General features: G+C 42.7%; 1 protein-coding gene across 1 annotated transcript in view; it reads left to right on the top strand.

Moving 5' to 3' along the window:
• LOC308396273 (ribonuclease inhibitor-like) overlaps nt 1-14,283 on the top strand; it is a 42,906-nt gene extending 28,623 nt beyond the window's left edge. Inside the window, exons 6-12 of the mRNA XM_080881463.1 lie at nt 723-899; nt 1,671-1,847; nt 2,756-2,932; nt 3,686-3,862; nt 6,302-6,478; nt 12,751-12,924; nt 13,581-14,283. Coding sequence (XP_080737589.1) covers nt 723-899; nt 1,671-1,847; nt 2,756-2,932; nt 3,686-3,862; nt 6,302-6,478; nt 12,751-12,924; nt 13,581-13,590 — 1,069 coding nt within the window. The 3' untranslated portion in view covers nt 13,591-14,283. The remainder of the gene's footprint in view (nt 1-722; nt 900-1,670; nt 1,848-2,755; nt 2,933-3,685; nt 3,863-6,301; nt 6,479-12,750; nt 12,925-13,580) is intronic.
• The last annotated feature ends 5,430 nt before the right edge of the window (nt 14,284-19,713 follow it).

The raw sequence follows: 19,713 nt of genomic DNA, 5'->3' as shown, positions 1-19,713 counted from the left end.
TTGACTTCAGCTGTTTGGAGTTTCCATTTTCTAAACTTATACATTCTGAACCTTCTTCAGCTCTGAACAGATTATGAAACTCTGAATGATTTCAAGCTCAGTTTGTCTAATAAATACAATTACAATTTTATTTATATAGCACATTTAAAAAACCACAGGTATGCCAAAGTGCTTCACAGAACGAGTTAAGAGCAATAATAAATACAAAACACAAAATACAAATAAAATATACTAACAGGCGGGTGACATAACTAACCAATAATACACCAGGCATAGTAGGCACAACACGAAAGGCTGAAAGTTAAAACATTATAAATATTAATAAAGCGAAAAAGATAACTTACAGTACACTAAAAATGCGGGCTCTAGGAGGCGGAGAAAGCAAGGCTAAACAAATACGTTTTTAATCGAGATTTAAAAGCTTGAATTGAATCAAATCCCCGAATAGCTAGAGGGAGGTCATTCCAGAGGTAGGGTGCGACAGTGGCGAATGCGCGGTCACCTCTGGTCTTGAGCCGAGATCTAGGTCGCACCAGGAGCATTTGGCTTGCTGATCTAAGCGCTCTCCCATGGGTATAAAAGCTGAGGAGATCTGTAAGATAGCTGGGCGCGGTGTTATTTATGATTTTAAAAGTGAGCAATAAGATTTTAAAATCAATATGAAATTTAATAGGGAGCCAGTGCATAATAATAATAAACTTCCATCTTTATTCTTTATACAGATTGGACAGCTGTGGTTTGTCAGAGATGAGCTGTGATTATCTGGCAGCAGCGCTCAAGTCCAACCCCTCCCATCTAAGAGAGCTGGACCTGAGTGACAACAACAAGCTGCAGGATTCAGGAGTGAATCAGCTGTGTGGTTTTCTGGAGAGTCCAGGATGTGGACTTGAAACTCTGAAGTCAGTCACCATGTTTTAGTTGTGCTGAGATGAATATGATGTAAAAATTGTGCTGACACTAAATATAGACATAAGGCTGATATTATACTGATCCACACTGAGGATGTTCATGGTAAAGTCTGTTGTAGAAGAATGTTCACATTTCAAACAGTGATACTCAACCTATGGTCTGCGCACACATGCAGACATGACAGATCACGTCTTAGTTACCTGGCTCTGCCGAATAGAGTCAACAGTGACATTAAGGTGATAGGTGATGATGATAGCCTTTATTTGTCAGTTGCAGTTGCCCACAACCGAGATGACAGACCTTGCCAACCGTACATGCAATACACAAACATCACATTGGGGAGACATCTTCTCCAAGATGTTATCAATATTGCAGAGCCATAAAGACATGCTACGCTTAACCCTTTAAGACCTACCATAGAACCAAGTCCCCCTAAGCTTATCTTCATATTTTTATATGCTGCAGTGCCATTTTTGGGAGCATTTCAAGTTGCTATACATGAATACAACTGTTATAGCCCAAATTTTAATGCATTATGTATGTATTAAGTCCATAGTAACGACATTAATTGCAAAAAAGTTCAATAAACTAAAAAAAAAAAATTTGAAAATCAATTTGTTTTTTTTGTTTGTTTTTTTTAAACATATATTGCTAGTTAAATTTAATTTAAGACAAAACTGTAAATACAAAAAAGTTGCACAAGTTATTAGAAAAAGCACACACTTTGGGTAATAAACTTACATTTTTCATTCTTTATACAGATTGAGGAGCTGTGGTTTGTCAGAGATCGGCTGCGATTATCTGGCAGCAGCGCTCAAGTCCAACCCCTCCCATCTGAGAGAGCTGGACCTGTGTGACAATGACAAGCTGCAGGATTCAGGAGTGAAGCAACTGTGTGGTTTTCTGGAGAGTCCTGGATGTGGACTTGAAACTCTGAGGTCAGTCACCATGTTTTAGTTGTGCTGAGATGAATATAATGTGAAAGTTGTGCTGACAATAGACTGCAACCAAGTTCATAACAACTGAAGCGTGGCTCCATTCCTATACATATTCCATATCTTATAGTGAGGATTTTCCAGAAGAGCAAACATTGAACATGCCTCCAAACATGTAATGAGTCAGACTGAAATCATTTCTACAGAGAACAGTGTGAGTTCTCAGCAGGTCACGTCAATAAGAAGGACAAACAGTGCAGCAGGAATGACTAAACCCACTAACAGTCTGATATCCCCTGTTCCTGTTGGTCTACAGCATCATTATTAATACTGCTCCACCACCATGACTGCAGCTGACCAATGAGCTTCTGTGATTTCAAGTGATGCTCTGTGACTCAGACTGGAGAAATGCTAAACGATTTCTACAAAGTGTGCGTGCTCAGTATGAGATGAGTTTGGTAGCTCTGTGTGTGCACAGATGAACTCCACAGGACATCTCCTGAATGAAGAAACTGTGCTAGTTTGTCCAACAGCAGGAAATATTCAGAGAATATCTGTGAAGCAGAAGCTAAACATAATAATAGGAATACTTCAGCTTTTGGTGTAGCTTTAGTGTAGAGCCTTCACCACAGTCCCACTGACGGCCTCCTGAATTGGTAATATTTTTGGACTCTGATATTTCTTTTTCCATTTCACACAGTGGAAATGTACAACTTTAGTGTGAAAATTTTTTCTCTTTTGTTGTGTTTGTTTGAAGCCTCTTCCTGTTGACCTCTGCTATTTGGAGTTTCCATTTTCTAAACTTCTATATTGTAAACCTTCTTCAGCTCTGAACAGATTATGGAACGGAAATGAATCATTTCAAGCACACACTTTGTCTAATAAACCTCCATCTTTCATTCTTTATACAGATTGAGGACCTGTGGTTTGTCAGAGAAGAGCCTTCAATATCTGGCAGCAGCGCTGAAGTCCAACCCCTCCCATCTGAGAGAGCTGGACCTGAGTGACAACAACAATGTGCAGGATTCAGGAATGATGCAGCTGTGTGGTTTTCTGGAGAGACCAGCATGTGGACTTGAAACTCTGAAGTCAGTAACCATGTTTTAGTTGTGCTGAGATGAATATGATGTGAAAGTTGTGCTGACACTAAACTGCAGACATCAGGCTGATATAATACTGATCCACTCTAAGGATGTTCATGGGGAAGTTTGTTTTCTTCTCTGGTTTAGTCTATTGACTGTAGCAGAACAATCTTCACATTTCAAACAGTGATACTCAACGTATGGCCCGCGGCCCTCCACAGGGTGCCAACCGGCCTGCTGACCTTTCCTAATTCAGAGAGAGGGACCCTGATAAACTGTGTAACGTTCTTCTTCAAAGTTCTAAGTGTCAGACACAACAATGAATACTCAACAGCTGACTCTCTTTAGCAGGTCACGGCACTCAGCAATCTGTGAAACAGTGTCCAACAGTGCGGAAACATTTCAGAGAATATCTGTGAAGCAGAAGATAAACATAATAAGAAAAGCAAACTAATGATAAAACTCCTGCTCTGAGCCAACATTTAAACATCACTATCAGACAGTGAAGGCTTCGGAAGACTGCTCACCTCTCAGACGTGATTTCACAGGATAAAACTTGACAATTTTTCATGTTTTTATGATCGTTGTTCCTTTTCTTGTGTTTGAAGCTGCTTCCTGTTGGCTTCAGCTGTTTGGAGTTTCCATTTTCCTGACTTCTACATTCTGAACCTTCTTTGGCTCTCAACAGATTATGAAACACTGAATGATTTCAAGCACACACTTTGTCTAATAAACCTCCATCTTTCATTCTTTATACAGATTGAGGACCTGTGGTTTATCAGAGATGAGCTGTGATTATCTGGCAGCAGTGCTCAAGTCCAACCCCTCCCATCTAAGAGAGCTCGACCTGAGTGACAACGACAAGCTGCAGGATTCAGGAGTGAAGCATCTGTGTGGTTTTCTGGAGAGTCCAGGATGTGGACTTGAAACTCTGAGGTCAGTCACCATGTTTTAGTTGTGCTGAGATGAATATGATGTGAAAGTTGTGCTGACAGTAAATTACAGACATAAGGCTGATATTATACTGGCAAAAGTATATACTGGAGGATCTTCATGGTAAAGGCTGTTTTCTTCTTCTCTGGTTTAGTCCATTGACTGTAGCAGAACAATGTTCATACAGGGAGTGCAGAATTATTAGGCAAATGAGTATTTTGTCCACATCATCCTCTTCATGCATGTTGTCTTACTCCAAGCTGTATTGGCTCGAAAGCCTACTACCAATTAAGCATATTAGGTGATGTGCATCTCTTTAATGAGAAGGGGTGTGGTCTAATGACATCAACACACTATATCAGGTGTGCATAATTATTAGGCAACGTCCTTTCCTTTGGCAAAATGGGTCAAAAGAAGGACTTGACAGGCTCAGAAAAGTCAAAAATAGTGAGATATCTTGCAGAGGGATGCAGCAGTCTCAAAATTGCAAAGCTTCTGAAGCGTGATCATCGAACAATCAAGCGTTTCATTCAAAATAGTCAACAGGGTCGCAAGAAGCGTGTGGAAAAACCAAGGCGCAAAATAACTGCCCATGAACTGAGAAAAGTCAAGCGTGCAGCTGCCAAGATGCCACTTGCCACCAGTTTGGCCATATTTCAGAGCTGCAACATCACTGGAGTGCCCAAAAGCACAAGGTGTGCAATACTCAGAGACATGGCCAAGGTAAGAAAGGCTGAAAGACGACCACCACTGAACAAGACACACAAGCTGAAACGTCAAGACTGGGCCAAGAAATATCTCAAGACTGGTTTTTCTAAGGTTTTATGGACTGATGAAATGAGAGTGAGTCTTGATGGGCCAGATGGATGGGCCCGTGGCTGGATTGGTAAAGGGCAGAGAGCTCCAGTCCGACTCAGACGCCAGCAAGGTGGAGGTGGAGTACTGGTTTGGGCTGGTATCATCAAAGATGAGCTTGTGGGGCCTTTTCGGGTTGAGGATGGAGTCAAGCTCAACTCCCAGTCCTACTGCCAGTTTCTGGAAGACACCTTCTTCAAGCAGTGGTACAGGAAGAAGTCTGCATCCTTCAAGAAAAACATGATTTTCATGCAGGACAATGCTCCATCACACGCGTCCAAGTACTCCACAGCGTGGCTGGCAAGAAAGGGTATAAAAGAAGAAAAACTAATGACATGGCCTCCTTGTTCACCTGATCTGAACCCCATTGAGAACCTGTGGTCCATCATCAAATGTGAGATTTACAAGGAGGGAAAACAGTACACCTCTCTGAACAGTGTCTGGGAGGCTGTGGTTGCTGCTGCACGCAATGTTGATGGTGAACAGATCAAAACACTGACAGAATCCATGGATGGCAGGCTTTTGAGTGTCCTTGCAAAGAAAGGTGGCTATATTGGTCGCTGATTTGTTTTTGTTTTGTTTTTGAATGTCAGAAATGTATATTTGTGAATGTGGAGATGTTATATTGGTTTCACTGGTAAAAATAAATAATTGAAATGGGTATATATTTGTTTTTTGTTAAGTTGCCTAATCATTATGCACAGTAATAGTCACCTGCACACACAGATATCCCCCTAAAATAGCTAAAACTAAAAACAAACTAAAAACTACTTCCAAAAACATTCAGCTTTGATATTAATGAGTTTTTTGGGTTCATTGAGAACATGGTTTTTGTTCAATAATAAAATTCCTCAAAAATACAACTTTCCTAATAATTCTACACTCACTGTATTTCAAATAATGATATTCAATGAATGGCCCGCGCCTCATCCACGGTCTGCTTACCTTTCCTAATTCAGAGAGAGGAGAGCCTGACTAACTGTGTAGTTTTCTTGTTCACAGGTCTAAGTATCAGAAACAACGATGAATAATCCACAGCTGACTCTCTTTAGCAGGTCAAGTGAGCTCAGGCACCTCCGCCTGCACAGTCACAGTGTAACAGGTGTAGAGTAATAAATAAAGACTTTAACAGCAGGCAGGATTTCATAAGCTTATGTACAAACATGTAGGATGATGGTGGCAGGTATGGAAACGGGTCCATAAAGATTGAAGCGTGTCTTTATTCTTTTGCATATTCCATATCTTATAGTGAGATTTTCCAGAAGAGCAAACATTGAACATGCCTCCAAACATGTAATGAGTCAGACTGAAATCATTTCTACAGAGAACAGTGTGAGTTCTCAGCAGGTCACGTCAATAAGAAGGACAAACAGTGCAGCAGGAATGACTAAACCCACTAACAGTCTGATATCCCCTGTTCCTGTTGGTCTACAGCATAATACTGCTCCGCCACTATCACTGCAGCTGACCAATCACTTTCTGTGATTTCAAGTGATGCTCTGTCACTCAGACTGGAGAAGCAGAAGCTAAACAGAAGAAGAGCACACACTTTATCTAATAAACCTCCATCTTTCATTCTTTATACAGGTTGTGGAGCTGTGGTTTGTCAGACACGAGCTGTGCTTATCTGGCACCAGCGCTCAAGTCCAACCCCACACATCTAAGAGAGCTGGACCTGAGTGAGAACAACAAGATGGAGGATTCAGGAGTGAAGCAGCTGTGTGGTTTTCTAGAGAGTCCAGGATGTGGACTTGAAACTCTGGGGTCAGTCACCATGTTTTATTTGTGCTGAGATGAACATTTAATTAAAATTTTATTTATATAGCGCCAAATCACAACAGCAGTCGCCTCAAGGCACTTTATATTGTACAGCATATCCTATTATAATAGATACAGAGAAAAACCCAACAATCATATGACCCCCTATGAGCAAGTACTTTGGTGACAGTGGGAAGGAAAAACTCCGGCAGAACCAGGCTCAGGGAGGGGCGGCCACCTGCTGCAACCGATTGGGTGAGAGAAGGAAGACAGGATAAAGATAAAGACATATTGTGGAAGAGAGACAGATATGAATAACAGATATGATTCAATGCAGAGAGGTCTATTAACACATCATCAGCGCATCATAGGAATCCACCGGCAGCCTATGTCTATTGCAACATAACTAGGGGAGGATTCAGGGTCACCAGGTCCAGCCCTAACTATATGATTTAACAAAAAGGAAAGTTTTAATCCTAATCTTAAAAGTATAAATAGTTTCTGTCTCCTGAATCCAAACTGGAAGCTGGTTCCACAGAAGAGGGGCCTGAAAACTGAAGGCTCTCCCTCCCATTCTACTTTTAAATACTCTAGGAACAAGAAGTAGGCCTGCAGAGCGAGAGCGAAGTGCTCTAATAGGGTGATATGGTACTACAAGGTCATTAAGATAAGATGGGGCCTGATTATTTAAGACATTGTATGTGAGGAGCAGGATTTTAAATTCGTTGAAGGACATATTCTGGTCAAAAATGACTCCAAGGTTCCTCAGTGTTACTGGAGGCCAAGGTAATGCCATCCAGAGTAAGAATCTGGTTAGATACCATATTTCTAAGATTTTCAGGGCCGAGTACAATAACCTCAGTTTTATCTGAACTAAGAAGCAGAAATTTAGCGGCCATCCGGGTCTTTATGTCTTTAAGACATTCATGCAATTTAACTAATTGGTGTGTGTTATCTGGCTTCATGGACAGATAGAGCTAGGTGTCATCTGCATAGCAGTGAAAATGTATGCTATGTCTTCTGATGATACTGCCTAAGGGAAACATGTATAATGTAAACAGAATTGGTCCTAGCACTGAACCCTGTGGAACTCCATAATTAACCTCAGTGTGTGAAGAGGACTCTCCATTTACATGAACAAATTGGAGTCTATTACATAGATATAATACAAACCACTGCAACGTAGTACCTGTAATACCTACAGCATGTTCTAATTGCTCTAATAGGATATTATGGTCAACAGTATCGAATGCTGCACTAAGGTCTAGCAGGACAAGCACAGAGATGAGTCCACTGTCAGAGGCCATAAGAAGATCATTTGTAACCTTCACCAAAGCTGTTTCTGTGCTGTGATGAGCTTTGAAACCTGACTGAAACTCTTCAAATAAACCATTCCTCTGCAGATGATCTGTTAGCTGTTTGACAACTACTCTTTCAAGGATGTTTGATATGAAAGGAAGGTTGGAGATTGGCCTATAATTAGCTAAGACTGCTGGGTCTAGATATGGCTTTTTGAGTAAAGGTTTAACTACAGCCAGCTTGAAGGCCTGTGGTACATAGCTGATTATTAGAGATAGGTTGATCATATTTAAGATTGAAGCATTAATTAATGGCAGGACTTCTTTGAGCAGTTTTGTAGGAATGGGGCCTAAAAGACACGTTGATGGTTTGGAAGAAGTAATTATTGAAGTTAACTCAGAAAGATTGATTGGAGAAAAAGAGTCTAAATTAATACCAATGGTACTAAAAGTAGCTGTAGATAATATTACATCTGTGGGATGATTATTGGTAATTTTTTCTCTAATGATAAAAATTTTATTTGTGAAGAAGTTCACGAAATCATTACTAGTTAACGTTAAAGGGATGGTTGGCTCAACAGAGCTCTGACTTTTTGTCAGCCTGGCTACAGAGCTGAAGAGAAACCTGGGGTTGTTCTTATTTTCTTCAATCAGTGATGAATAGTAAGATGTTCTGGCTTTGCGGAGGGCTTTCTTATAAAGCAGCAAACTATTTCTCCAGGCTAAATGATGATCCTCTAAATTTGTGACACGCCATTTCCTCTCCAGCTTACGAGTCATCTGCTTTAGGGTACGTGTTTGAGAATTATACCACGGAGTCAGGTACTTCTGATTTGAGGCCTTAGTTTTCACAGGAGCTACAGTATCCAGAGTCGTACGTAGTGAGGAGGTAAAGTTATTAACAAGATAATCGACCTCTGTTGGAGTAGCGTTCAGATAGCTGCTCTGCTCTATGTTGGTACAGGGCATTGAAGGTGATAACAGTGGGTGGATTATATTCTTAAACTTACTTACAGCCCTTTCAGAAAGACATCTACTTTGATAAAGTCTACTCTCCACTGCTGTGTAATCGATTATTGTAAATGTTATCAGGAAATGATCAGACAGGAGAGGGTTTTCAGGAAATACTGTTAAATGTTCAGTTTCTATGCCATATGTTAAAACAAGATCTAGACTGTGGTTAAAGATTAAAGTTTTGAGAGAAGCCAATTGAGTCTAATAACAGATTAAATGCCATGTTGAGGCTGTCATTTTTAGCATCTATATGAATGTTAAAATCACCCACAATAAATATTTTATCTGAGCTGAGCACTAAATCAGATATAAAGTCTGAGAAATCAGATAGAAACTCTGTGTAAGGCCCAGGTGGACGATAGATGATAAGTAAGACTGGTTTCTGAGTTTTACAGCTGGGGTGGACAAGGCTAAGCATCAGGCTTTCAAATGAATTAAAAGTCTGTCTTGGTCTTTCGTTGATTAATAGGCTGGTGTAGGGCTGTCCGACATAACGATATATATCGGATGGCGATATAAAAACATCTATAGTTTCCTTTTATGCCATCGTTTTTTTCGTGGTGTTGCAAAATAAACTGTTTACGGCAATATTTTTTCATCGTTTTGATGGTCACTGTAGTGGCTATATTAATTTCTTAAAGTTCTCTCCTTCTCTTATATTTAATACAATCACACTATGGACGGACAAGCGACTGTTTTTATACATTGTCGTTAGCAACAACGACGGTAAAAACATCGCGTGTCTGCTTGTTTATTTTCCACATAAACCTTTCACAGTAAAGCTCAAGATCCTGTTGAGACTTTTCAAAATAAACTGAATCACGTGAAAGAGTATGCAGTCTTTACGGATGAGAAGCTAAAAAGAGCCTCCAGGTGCTAAAAAATAAACCTTAGATTCAAACGTTAGAACAGTCTTTTCCCCGCAGCACGCCGTGTAATAAATAATCACAAAGAAAACAGCGGCCGTAACACTTATGTCTAAAAATGTATAATTTCATGCATTGGTTTAAACACTCGAGTCCAGGTACACAACGCCCAGCTGGAAACATTTCACGCAAGTCGAGCTGCACGGATTCACAGAATTTACAAAAAATTTTTAATTTTTGTGATTTATATCGTTATTGGGACGATAGATGTCTTACATCGGGATATGAGATTTTGGTCATATCGCACAGCCCTAGGCTGGTGTGAAAAATTGCTGCCACACCGCCCCCTCAGCCTGTGCTTCGAGATTTCTGGTAGTTAGAATGACTCGGGGGTGTTGATTCATTTAAACTAACATAATCATCCTGCGTCAACCAGGTTTCTGTAAGATAAGATAAGATAAGATAAGATAACCTTTATTAGTCCCACACGTGGGAAATTTGTTTTGTCACAGCAGGAAGTGGACAGTGCAAAAGTTATGACGCAAAAATTAGAATACAATAAGAATAAATACAGTACACAGCTGTACAGAATAGAATAAAATAATATACTATATACAGTAGAATAAAATAGAATAAAAATATACAATAAGATAAAAATAGAATACGAATGCTATATACAACTGAGTAAAAATACAACGATGACAGAAAGGATTATTGCACTTAGTGTTATTTCACATGTGTGGATGTGTGTGTTTGTTCAGTTAAAGTCTTTGTTGTGGAGTCTGACAGCAGTGGGGAGGAAAGACCTGCGAAATCTCTCCGTCCCACACCGTGGGTGCCGCAGTCTCCCACTGAAGGAGCTGCTCAGTGCTGTCACAGTCTGCTGCATGGGGTGGGAGACGTTGTCCAACAGGGATGACAGCTTAGCCGCCATTCTCCTGGGGCAGCGTAAATTGATTTGTTGATCAATTATTAAGTCATGTACTAACAGAGACTTGGAGGAGAGAGACCTAATGTTTAACACAATCCAGCCCTCAGTGCTAAGGGGAAGCTGCAGGGAGTGGGTGTGGACCATCCACATGGATTGTAGACTACCTCACCACTAGACCCCAGTATATGAGGCTGGGGGACTGGGTGTCTGAGGTGGTAGTCTGTAGCATGGGGGCCCCACAAGGAACAGTACTTGCCCCTTTCCTCTTCACCCTGTACACCGCGGACTTCAGATATTACACAGACACTTGCCATCTCCAGAAGTTCTCAGGCCATTGTGAGTCGGTTGTCGGAGGGAAACAAACTGGAATACAGGGGGGTCATCAATGCCTTTGTCAGCTGGTGTGAACCATCTTGGCGTCAATGCTAGCAACATGAAGGAACTGGTGGTTGACTTTACACCAGTGAACATCCAGGGTTTGGACATTGAAACTGTCAGGTCCGACGGTGCCCCGACCGGCGACCTGTGTGTGTATGTGTGTTTGTTCTCCCGCTCTGTTTTTGTCTCCGTTGTAGTTGTTACGCGGTTGCGTAGCAACGGGAGATGTCCGACCCGGAAGTGCCGCCACTCTGAGCGGTTCCACCTGCAACTGATTCCTCGCCAGCTGCTGCCAATCATCCACCATTGTAACAGAGCTATTTAATGGTGTGGCTGAGTGACAGACAGCGCTGGAGTATTCCACCAAGCCTGGCTACGAGTGAGACGGAGATACGAGAGGAGAGACGTCACTGTTCACGAAAGTCGTGTGGACACACGAGGGGAGCACGGAAGGGATTTTGCACTGTGGATTACTTTGGATTGGCTTCACTGTAAATAAAGACACTGTTCAACCTTAACGAGCGGACCGCGTCTGGGTTCTCTTACTCACCACCCCCTAACAGAAACGGTGGAGGAGTACAAATACCTGGGTGTTTACCTCAGTAACAAACTGGATTGGTCCATGAATGCAAATACACTTTATAAAAAGGGTCTAAGTTGTCTTCATCTGCTACGGTGGCTGAGATCCTTTGGGGTGAACAGGACTCTTCTAAAGACGTTTAATGACACTGGCGGCATCTGCTGCCTTTTATGGTGCTGGAGTGGTAGAATGGCAGAGAGGGACAGGGGGAAATTAATAAAATGGTCAAGAGGGCCAGCTCTGTCCTGGAATTTCCTCTGAAGTTCATTGAGCAGGTTGGGTAGGAGAGGATGTTGTCCAAGTGGCTCAGGGGGTTGGGAAGCGCATCTGTATGTATGAATGTGAGAGTGAATGAATAGTGGCATTGTAAAGCGCTTTGGGTGCATTGAAAAGCGCTATATAAATCCAATCCATTATTATTATAAGCTAACATTCATCATGGACAATGCCTCTCCATCCCCTGCATGAGACTGTAATGAGCACTGAGCAGCTTGTTCAGTGGTCATCGTTTACACCCACAGACGACCGCTGAACGGTCATCTTTTACACTACCGCAGGTCATTCTTACCAGCAGCTGTCAGACTCTATAACACAGTTTAACATGGTTATCTTACTAATCACCTGTTTAATTGACATATCTTGTGTTTTTTAATTGCTTCTTATTTGCAGCTTGTGTGTACACTGTATATTTCATTAGGATCATTCACGACCCACCCCCACACACTTATGTACATATCTCTGTACACTTTTTTATCTGTTCGAATTTAGGTTTATTTATGTAGGACTACTTTGTGTCTTTTTTTATATTCCTCTTGCTATAAGAGCCATGTAACACCCAAATTTCTCATTCATGGGATTAAAAAGGTTTATTCTATTCTGTTCTATGGTATTCTATTCTATCTATTCTATGTAGAAGCTCCCCTAATAGAGTCACAACACATGTCCAATACTTTGTCTGTATGGAACAAATAATTCAAGGAACAGAGATTTAAATCACCAAAATCAAACTGGCTGCATCGGGGCATATAGTCTGAAAAATCTGCACAGTTTCCTGTTTGAAGCTGCTTCCTGTTGGCTTAAGCAGTTTGAGTTTCCATTTTCTAAACTTTTACATTCTCAACCTTCTTCAGCTCTGAACAGATGATGAAACACTGAATGATTTCAAGAACACACTTTGTCTAATAAACTTACATCTTTCATTCTTTATACAGATTGTTGAGCTGTGGTTTGTCAAAGATCAGCTGTGATTATCTGGCAGCAGCACTGAAGTCCAACCCCTCCCATCTGAGAATGATAGACCTGGCTGAAAATAATATGCAGTATCCAGATGTTAAGCAGCTGTGTGATCTTGAGGAGAGTCCAGACTACAGACTGGAGACTCTGAGGTCAGTACAGTGTTGGAGTGAGTGGGTGGTGCTGTCAGCAGTGTTGTACTAAACACAATCAATATGAAACAAAGATCAAGTGTTTCCTGTAAAGCTGCAGCTTCTCAGTGAAGCTGTTAGAAGAGAACGGTAACAGGCTTCAGAATTGGACACAAACACTTCCTGTTTCTACCTTTTTTGCGAGCTGTATGGTTACCATAGTAATGGCTCACATGCTCTCATCAAACACGGTCAGCAGCCAATCAGCTCTCTCAACAAAGTAGCGTGCAGACCAATGACTGCAATTATTTCCAAGTTTCAAGCAGTCTCCATCAAAAGGACAAAGGTCACTCATTTGAGGAGTGAAAGAAACCATCTATGTCCGCTGTGAACGATCTTTGAACGGATGAGGTGGCTTACGACACCAACTGTAATCTGGTTTTGAGATCCCTTCCCAGACTCCTTAACACCCACTCACATCCTGGGCCTTTTGACCTCAATAAATCACTTGATGGGGTGGGGCTAGGTTGCACAATTAGTTCACCCAAAACCCACACCTGTCACTGAAGTCCCTGCTGCTCTTTATACTGGATGTGCTGCATCACTGACTGACAGCTGATGAAGAGTCTCTGGAAACACTCGTTTATCTCCTCTGCTCTTCCTTCTTCTCTCTGCAGGTGGAGGTGATGAGGGTAAACAGGACAATGTGCGTGCTGAGAGAGGAGGAGCTGTGTCCTGATGATCCAGAGAGGTTGAAGCAGCAGCAGCTTGTGTGTAGAGACGCTCTGACTGGGCCATGTTACTTTGAGATGGAGTGGAGAGGAGAGCTTCATCCAGCAGTGACTGACAGATGCATGAAAAGATGACTGTCAGTACTGCAGAGTGAACTGCTCTGAGAACAGCTCCACTGTCAGACACAATGTAGAGTCCAGCATCAGCCCTGTGTGTCCCTCTGGATCTGACAGAGGATCATCAGTGTATCTGGACTGCTCTGCTGCTCTGTCCTTCTACAGTCTCTTCACAGTCTCTGTCTGACACTGGCTTCAGACCCTCCTGGATCAAATTCACCTGGAAAGGCTTTCCATTATGAATAATAAACATAATGTTTTTATAAGATAAATATCATGTTTTCATGTATGTGTGCAGTTTGAGCCTCAGTGGATGAATCCGTGCTTAATCATCATCATTTATTTATACAGCACTTTAAAAACAAAACTGGCAGACCAAAGTGCTGTACAATACAAATATGGATATAGTAATAAGATAGCAGAAACCAGACAAAGCAATCAAATTAATAAAAAAAACGTTAGTTATCCACAGAGTTAAAAGCCAGGGAATAAAAATAGGTCTTTAATAAAGACTAAAAAACTGGCACTGATGTAGCCTGTCTAACATGGAGAGGAAGGTTATTCCAAAGCATCGGCGCTGCAACAGAGTCTCCTGTAAGTTTCAGCCGTGACTTTGGAACCGAAAGCCAGACAAATAAACAGGTGCCAGACCATTTAGAGATTTAAAAACCAATAAAAGGACTTTAAAGCGGATTCTAAATTCAATTGGAAGCCAGTGTAGAGAGGCCAAAGTCGGAGTGATCAAATTTCCTTCTCCCAGTTAAAAATCGTGCCACAGCATTTTGCACTAGTTGCAAGCGTGACAAAGTGCCCTGCCCAACCCCTATTAAAGAGAATTGCAATTATCGAAATGTGATTTGGGCCAAATAAAATGGCTTCTGTCTTCCGATCATTAAAATTTAAAAAGTGTTTTGCCATCCATGCTTTAACATCAGTAAGGCAGTCAAGTAGAGGTTGACCTGGGAGACTATCAGAATGACGTTTGGATACCTCCCCATGTCAATCACTGCTTGACTGTCTTAGCGATATTAAATTATGGATGGCAAAAAAATTTTTTAATTTTAATGATCGCAAAACGAAAGCAATTTTATATGGCCCGCATCGCTCTACTGATTCTCCAGATGTTGATTTTGGTGATTTGACCTCCCAACTGAAAAGTTCAATCACTAATCTTGGTGTTAAACTTGATTCTGCGCTTACTTTTGAAGGTCATGTAAATGGAGTGATAAAATTAGCTTTTTATCACCTCAGACGTCTATCGAAGGTTAAGCCTTTCCTTTCCAAACCCAATTTGGAAACTCTTATTCATGCTTTTATCACCTCACGTCTGGACTATTGTAATTCCCTTTTAATAGGGGTCGGGTCAGGCACCTTGTCACGCGTGCAGTAAGTGCAAAATGAGGCGGCACGATTTTTAACCGGTAGTAGGAAATTCGATCACATCACTTCCTTGCACTGGCTTACCATTGAAATTTAAAGTCCTTTTATTGGTTTTTAAATCTTTAAATGGTCTGGCTCCTGTCTACTTATCTGATTTGCTGAAGCCACATGTTCCTCCTCGCTCGCTCTGTTCAGCTGAACAGCTGTTGCTGTTGGTCCCTAAGTCGCAGCTGAAATGCAGAGGAGACAGAGCGTTTTCAATTGCGGCTCCGATGCTCTGGAATAACCTTCCCCTCCAAATTAGACAAGCGTCATCAATGCAGGTTATTAAGTCCAGATTGAAAACCTATTTTTATTCCCTGGCTTTTAACTCTGAAGGAAACTGACACCTTTATTATTATTATTTTTTTTTATGATTTTATGGTATTTTTAATTTGTTAGTTGTTTTGATCTGTGTTGTTCAGCACTTGTAGGCCAAAAATGAATACATATCATTTCATTCAATTCATGCAAAGGTTATTTGCATGACGCACAAACAGACACAATTGGAAAATTACAAATGTATTGTGCATGAAACGAATTCAAACGTGTTGCAGATGTGTGTGTCACAAGCAGTAGCGGTTTTTGATACGGGCGACACAGGCGGTTGCCTGCGGCGGCATCACGGACATTGGCAAAAGAATAAAAAATAATTTTTTTTTTTGCTCGTAGTCATGCTGCCTCGACGTTATCCAGCGCATATTGGGAATGGCATAGGCACCAATCGGTTTTCTATCGCCCATTAGCTGGGAGTAAGGGCACCCTCGTTTGCGAGGTGCGCCTGCCGCTTGGGTCACAGGTAGGAGAGGGCGGGGTGGCGGGGGATTCTCTGGCTGGCTGGAGCAGTATCTAATAACCAACTCGCAAAGTAAAACAAAATAAAAACAAAACAACAAACTCAAAAACACCAGACATTATGATACAGACTTATAATTTGCACCGATGTTTTTTCGAAATTCTATACGTGAAAAGTGAGCGCGAAATCTGAAAACAAAAAGAAGATGCATATTCTCTGTCATATGAGCCTGCATGAATAAACTTTCTGAATCATTTATCATCTGCAACTGAAAATAGTTGTGGATGATTACTATACCTTTCTAATGTGACGTTGTCCCTGCTCTCTTTCGCTCTCTCTCCCTCTTGCTCTGTTCTTGTGCTACTGCGACTGTAACTACCGCCCCTCCCCCCTCTTCCCAACGCAAGCACAAGGCTTGCCTGCGGTGTGAAGCGGAAAAAAAGTGCGAGAGAGAGGGTGAGAGAAAAAAAAACCCCACGGCTCGCGTTGTTTATATCAAAGAAACGGCTCTAAGAGCCATTTCGTTCGCGACCGACCCATCACTAGTGCACACAAAGTAAACTGCACACTTTAGTTGTGAAGCAAAAACGCTGAAATCGGAGACATAAAACCTACAAGGGGAACAATCATCGGCGGGGTGTTAACTGTTTGCTGTTTTCGTGATCGCGTCACGCATGACAATATCACCAGGTAAACTCGCGACATTTTAAAACATTTTGTTGTTCAACAGCAGCATGACTGACGGAGTTTGTTTGAGAAAACCTCACAAGTGTCACAGATAACACATTTTTTTTTGCTGGTTTGTCAGTAGCAGCTCCTGAAAAGCAAGTCTGCCACACATCTGTTCGACCAAATCCAGTTAATCTGTGACGCCAGTTAACCTGGAACACCGGCAGCAGCCAATTAGCGTCAGCTGCTAGCCCCACAAACAGTCAATTAAAAGTTCAAACTCACCAATTCCGTTCTGTTCAGTGCACGACAACACTACGGCTCAGGCTCAAAGTAATCGGTGTCTAAGTCGCATAAGGTTATAATTAGAGATGGCACGATACCACTTTTTTATGTCCGATACCGATATCATAAATTTGGATATCTGCCGATACCGATATGAATCCGATATAGTGTTTTTTAATCAACAAAACTGTTTTTTAAAATATCTTGCTGCATTTTGCAAGTCTGCAAGTTCATACTCAAGTTTAAAACAACAACTACACTAAAGCTATTCTGTTATGCGCATGCGCCAACCAGCGTGCAGCCTGTTACAGTCGCTCCTGCTTTTCTCTTAGTTTAGCTCTTTTTTTCTTACGTATTCTTTTTTTTTTTCTGACTTGTATTTTCCTCCGTTTTCTATCTCTTACTCAATCATGTGGATTGAGAGAGTTTTTGTTCTTCTGGTGGCCGTGGAACTGTTACTTTTATCATGGAACGGGACCGCGGCACATCTCCTACACGCACGGACTGTTTACTCCAGAGATCAGCTGATCGCCCTGATGCCGGCCGGCTCGCTGGCCAGGCCCGCAGAAGTACCAGCTGAAATTTGGAGGAAAACACATCGGGGATGCAGAGGTCAAGGACAGAAGAGAAGAAAAAAGGTGACGGTGAGACAGCGGAGGCTCGAAGCGAGGAGGAGGTTTAAACCGTGTCTGCCGTCTATCGTGATGGGAAATGTGCGATCGTTGGCAATTAAAATCGACGAGTTCTCAGCACTGGTACGGAGTCAGAGGGAATACCGAGAGTGTAGCCTGATGTGTTTCACTGAATCATGGCTGCACCAGGACATTCCCGATGAGAATGCTTCCATGGAAGGCTTCCACACTGTTCGGGCGGACAGGGACAGCATCGCTAGCGGTAAGCGTAAAGGAGGTGGGCTTGCTGTTTTAGTTAACAACCGGTGGTGTAACCCTGCCAACATAACAATCAAAGAAAGGATTTGTTGCCCGGACACTGAACTGTGTGCTGTTGGACTCAGGCCGTATTATTTACCCAGGGAATTCTCTCACGTCATCTTGGTGGCTGTCTATGTTCCCCCCTCTGCTAACCCCACAGCTGCATGTGACACTATCCACTCTGCCATAGCTCGGCTACAGACTCAGCACCCGAGTGCCTTTATTGTGATCTCGGGTGACTTCAACCATGTATCACTGGACAATACACTACCAACATTCAAACAATATGTGGACTGTCCCACCAGGGGAGAGAAAACTTTAGACTTACTGTATGCTAACGTCAAGGATGCATACAGCTCCTCCTCCCTCCCCCCACTTGGTAGGTCAGATCATAACCTGATTCACCTCACCCCCCGCTATGTGCCAATTGTGAGGAGGGAACCTGTGACCACCAGGACTGTTAGGAGGTGGTCAGAGGAGGCAATAGCGGAACTACAGGGCTGTTTCGAGGTGACCGACTGGGAAACACTCTGTGAGCCTCACGCCGAGGACATCAATGGGCTTACTGAGTGTATCACAGGCTACATAACTTTCTGCACCGACTCCATTGTTCCAGCTCAGACTGTTCATTGTTACCCAAATAACAAGCCGTGGATGACTAAGGACATCAAAGCCCTCCTCAACAACAAGAAGAGGGCTTTCAGAGGGGGCAACAAAGAGGAGGGGAGGAAGATCCAGGTGTTACTAAAGGACAAGATCAGAGAGGCTAAGGACAATTACAGGAGGAAGCTGGAGTGGAAACTCCAGCAGAACAGCATGAGAGAGGTGTGGAGGGGCATGAAGACCATCACTGGATTCAGGCCAACCAACAGCAGGGGAGCTGAGGGAGGTGAGAATAGAGCCGACGAGTTGAATCTGTTTTTCAATAGATTCGACACCACAGTGTCTGCTCCCACCCCCACAACCTCACCTGCAGTCAGCCTGGAATCCAGAGCCACACCACTGTGCCAGCCTCTCTCTTCACATGTTGCCTCCTGTGAGATTCCTGACACCCCTCCCCCACCCATCACCTTCACTCAATACCAGGTTCAGATGCAAATGAGGAGACTTCACTCAGGCAAGTCTGCTGGACCAGACGGAGTGAGTCCCCTTGTCCTCAAGGCCTGTGCCCCCCAGCTGTGTGGAGTCTTTCATAAACTGTTTATGCTGAGTCTGAGTCTGCAGAGGGTCCCGGTGATGTGGAAGACATCATGCCTCGTCCCTGTACCAAAGACGCCTCGTCCCAGTGGCCCCCAGGATTATAGGCCCGTGGCACTGACCTCCCACATCATGAAGACCCTGGAAAGGCTCATCCTGGACCAGCTGCAACCCATAGTAAGACTACATCTGGATCCCCTTCAGTTCGCTTATCAGCCTCGTCTCGGAACAGAGGACGCCATCATCTACCTGCTCAATCGTGTCTACACCCATCTGGACCAGCCGGCGAGCACTGTGAGGGTCATGTTTTTTGACTTTTCCAGTGCTTTCAACACCATCAGGCCGACCCTCCTGGGTGATAAGTTAGCAGCGATGCAGGTGGATGCTTCTCTGGTGTCCTGGATTGTTGATTACCTGACAGGAAGACCACAATATGTACGTCTCCCACAGTGTGTGTCTGACAAGGTGATTAGCAACACAGGGGCACCACAGGGGACTGTCCTCTCCCCCTTCCTCTTCACCCTCTACACCACAGACTTCAGCCACTGCACAGAGACCTGCCATCTTCAGAAGTTTTCTGATGACTCTGCGGTGGTTGGATGCATCAGCAGGGATGATGAGACAGAGTACCGGGCTGTGGTCGACTCCTTTGTCACGTGGTGTG

This window comes from Rhamphochromis sp. 'chilingali', assembly GCF_963969265.1.
Source record: "Rhamphochromis sp. 'chilingali' genome assembly, chromosome: 1".
NCBI lineage: Eukaryota > Metazoa > Chordata > Actinopteri > Cichliformes > Cichlidae > Rhamphochromis > Rhamphochromis sp. 'chilingali'.
The sequence above is the reverse complement of the archived record's forward strand: the minus strand, read 5'-3'. Positions and strand labels throughout refer to the sequence as shown.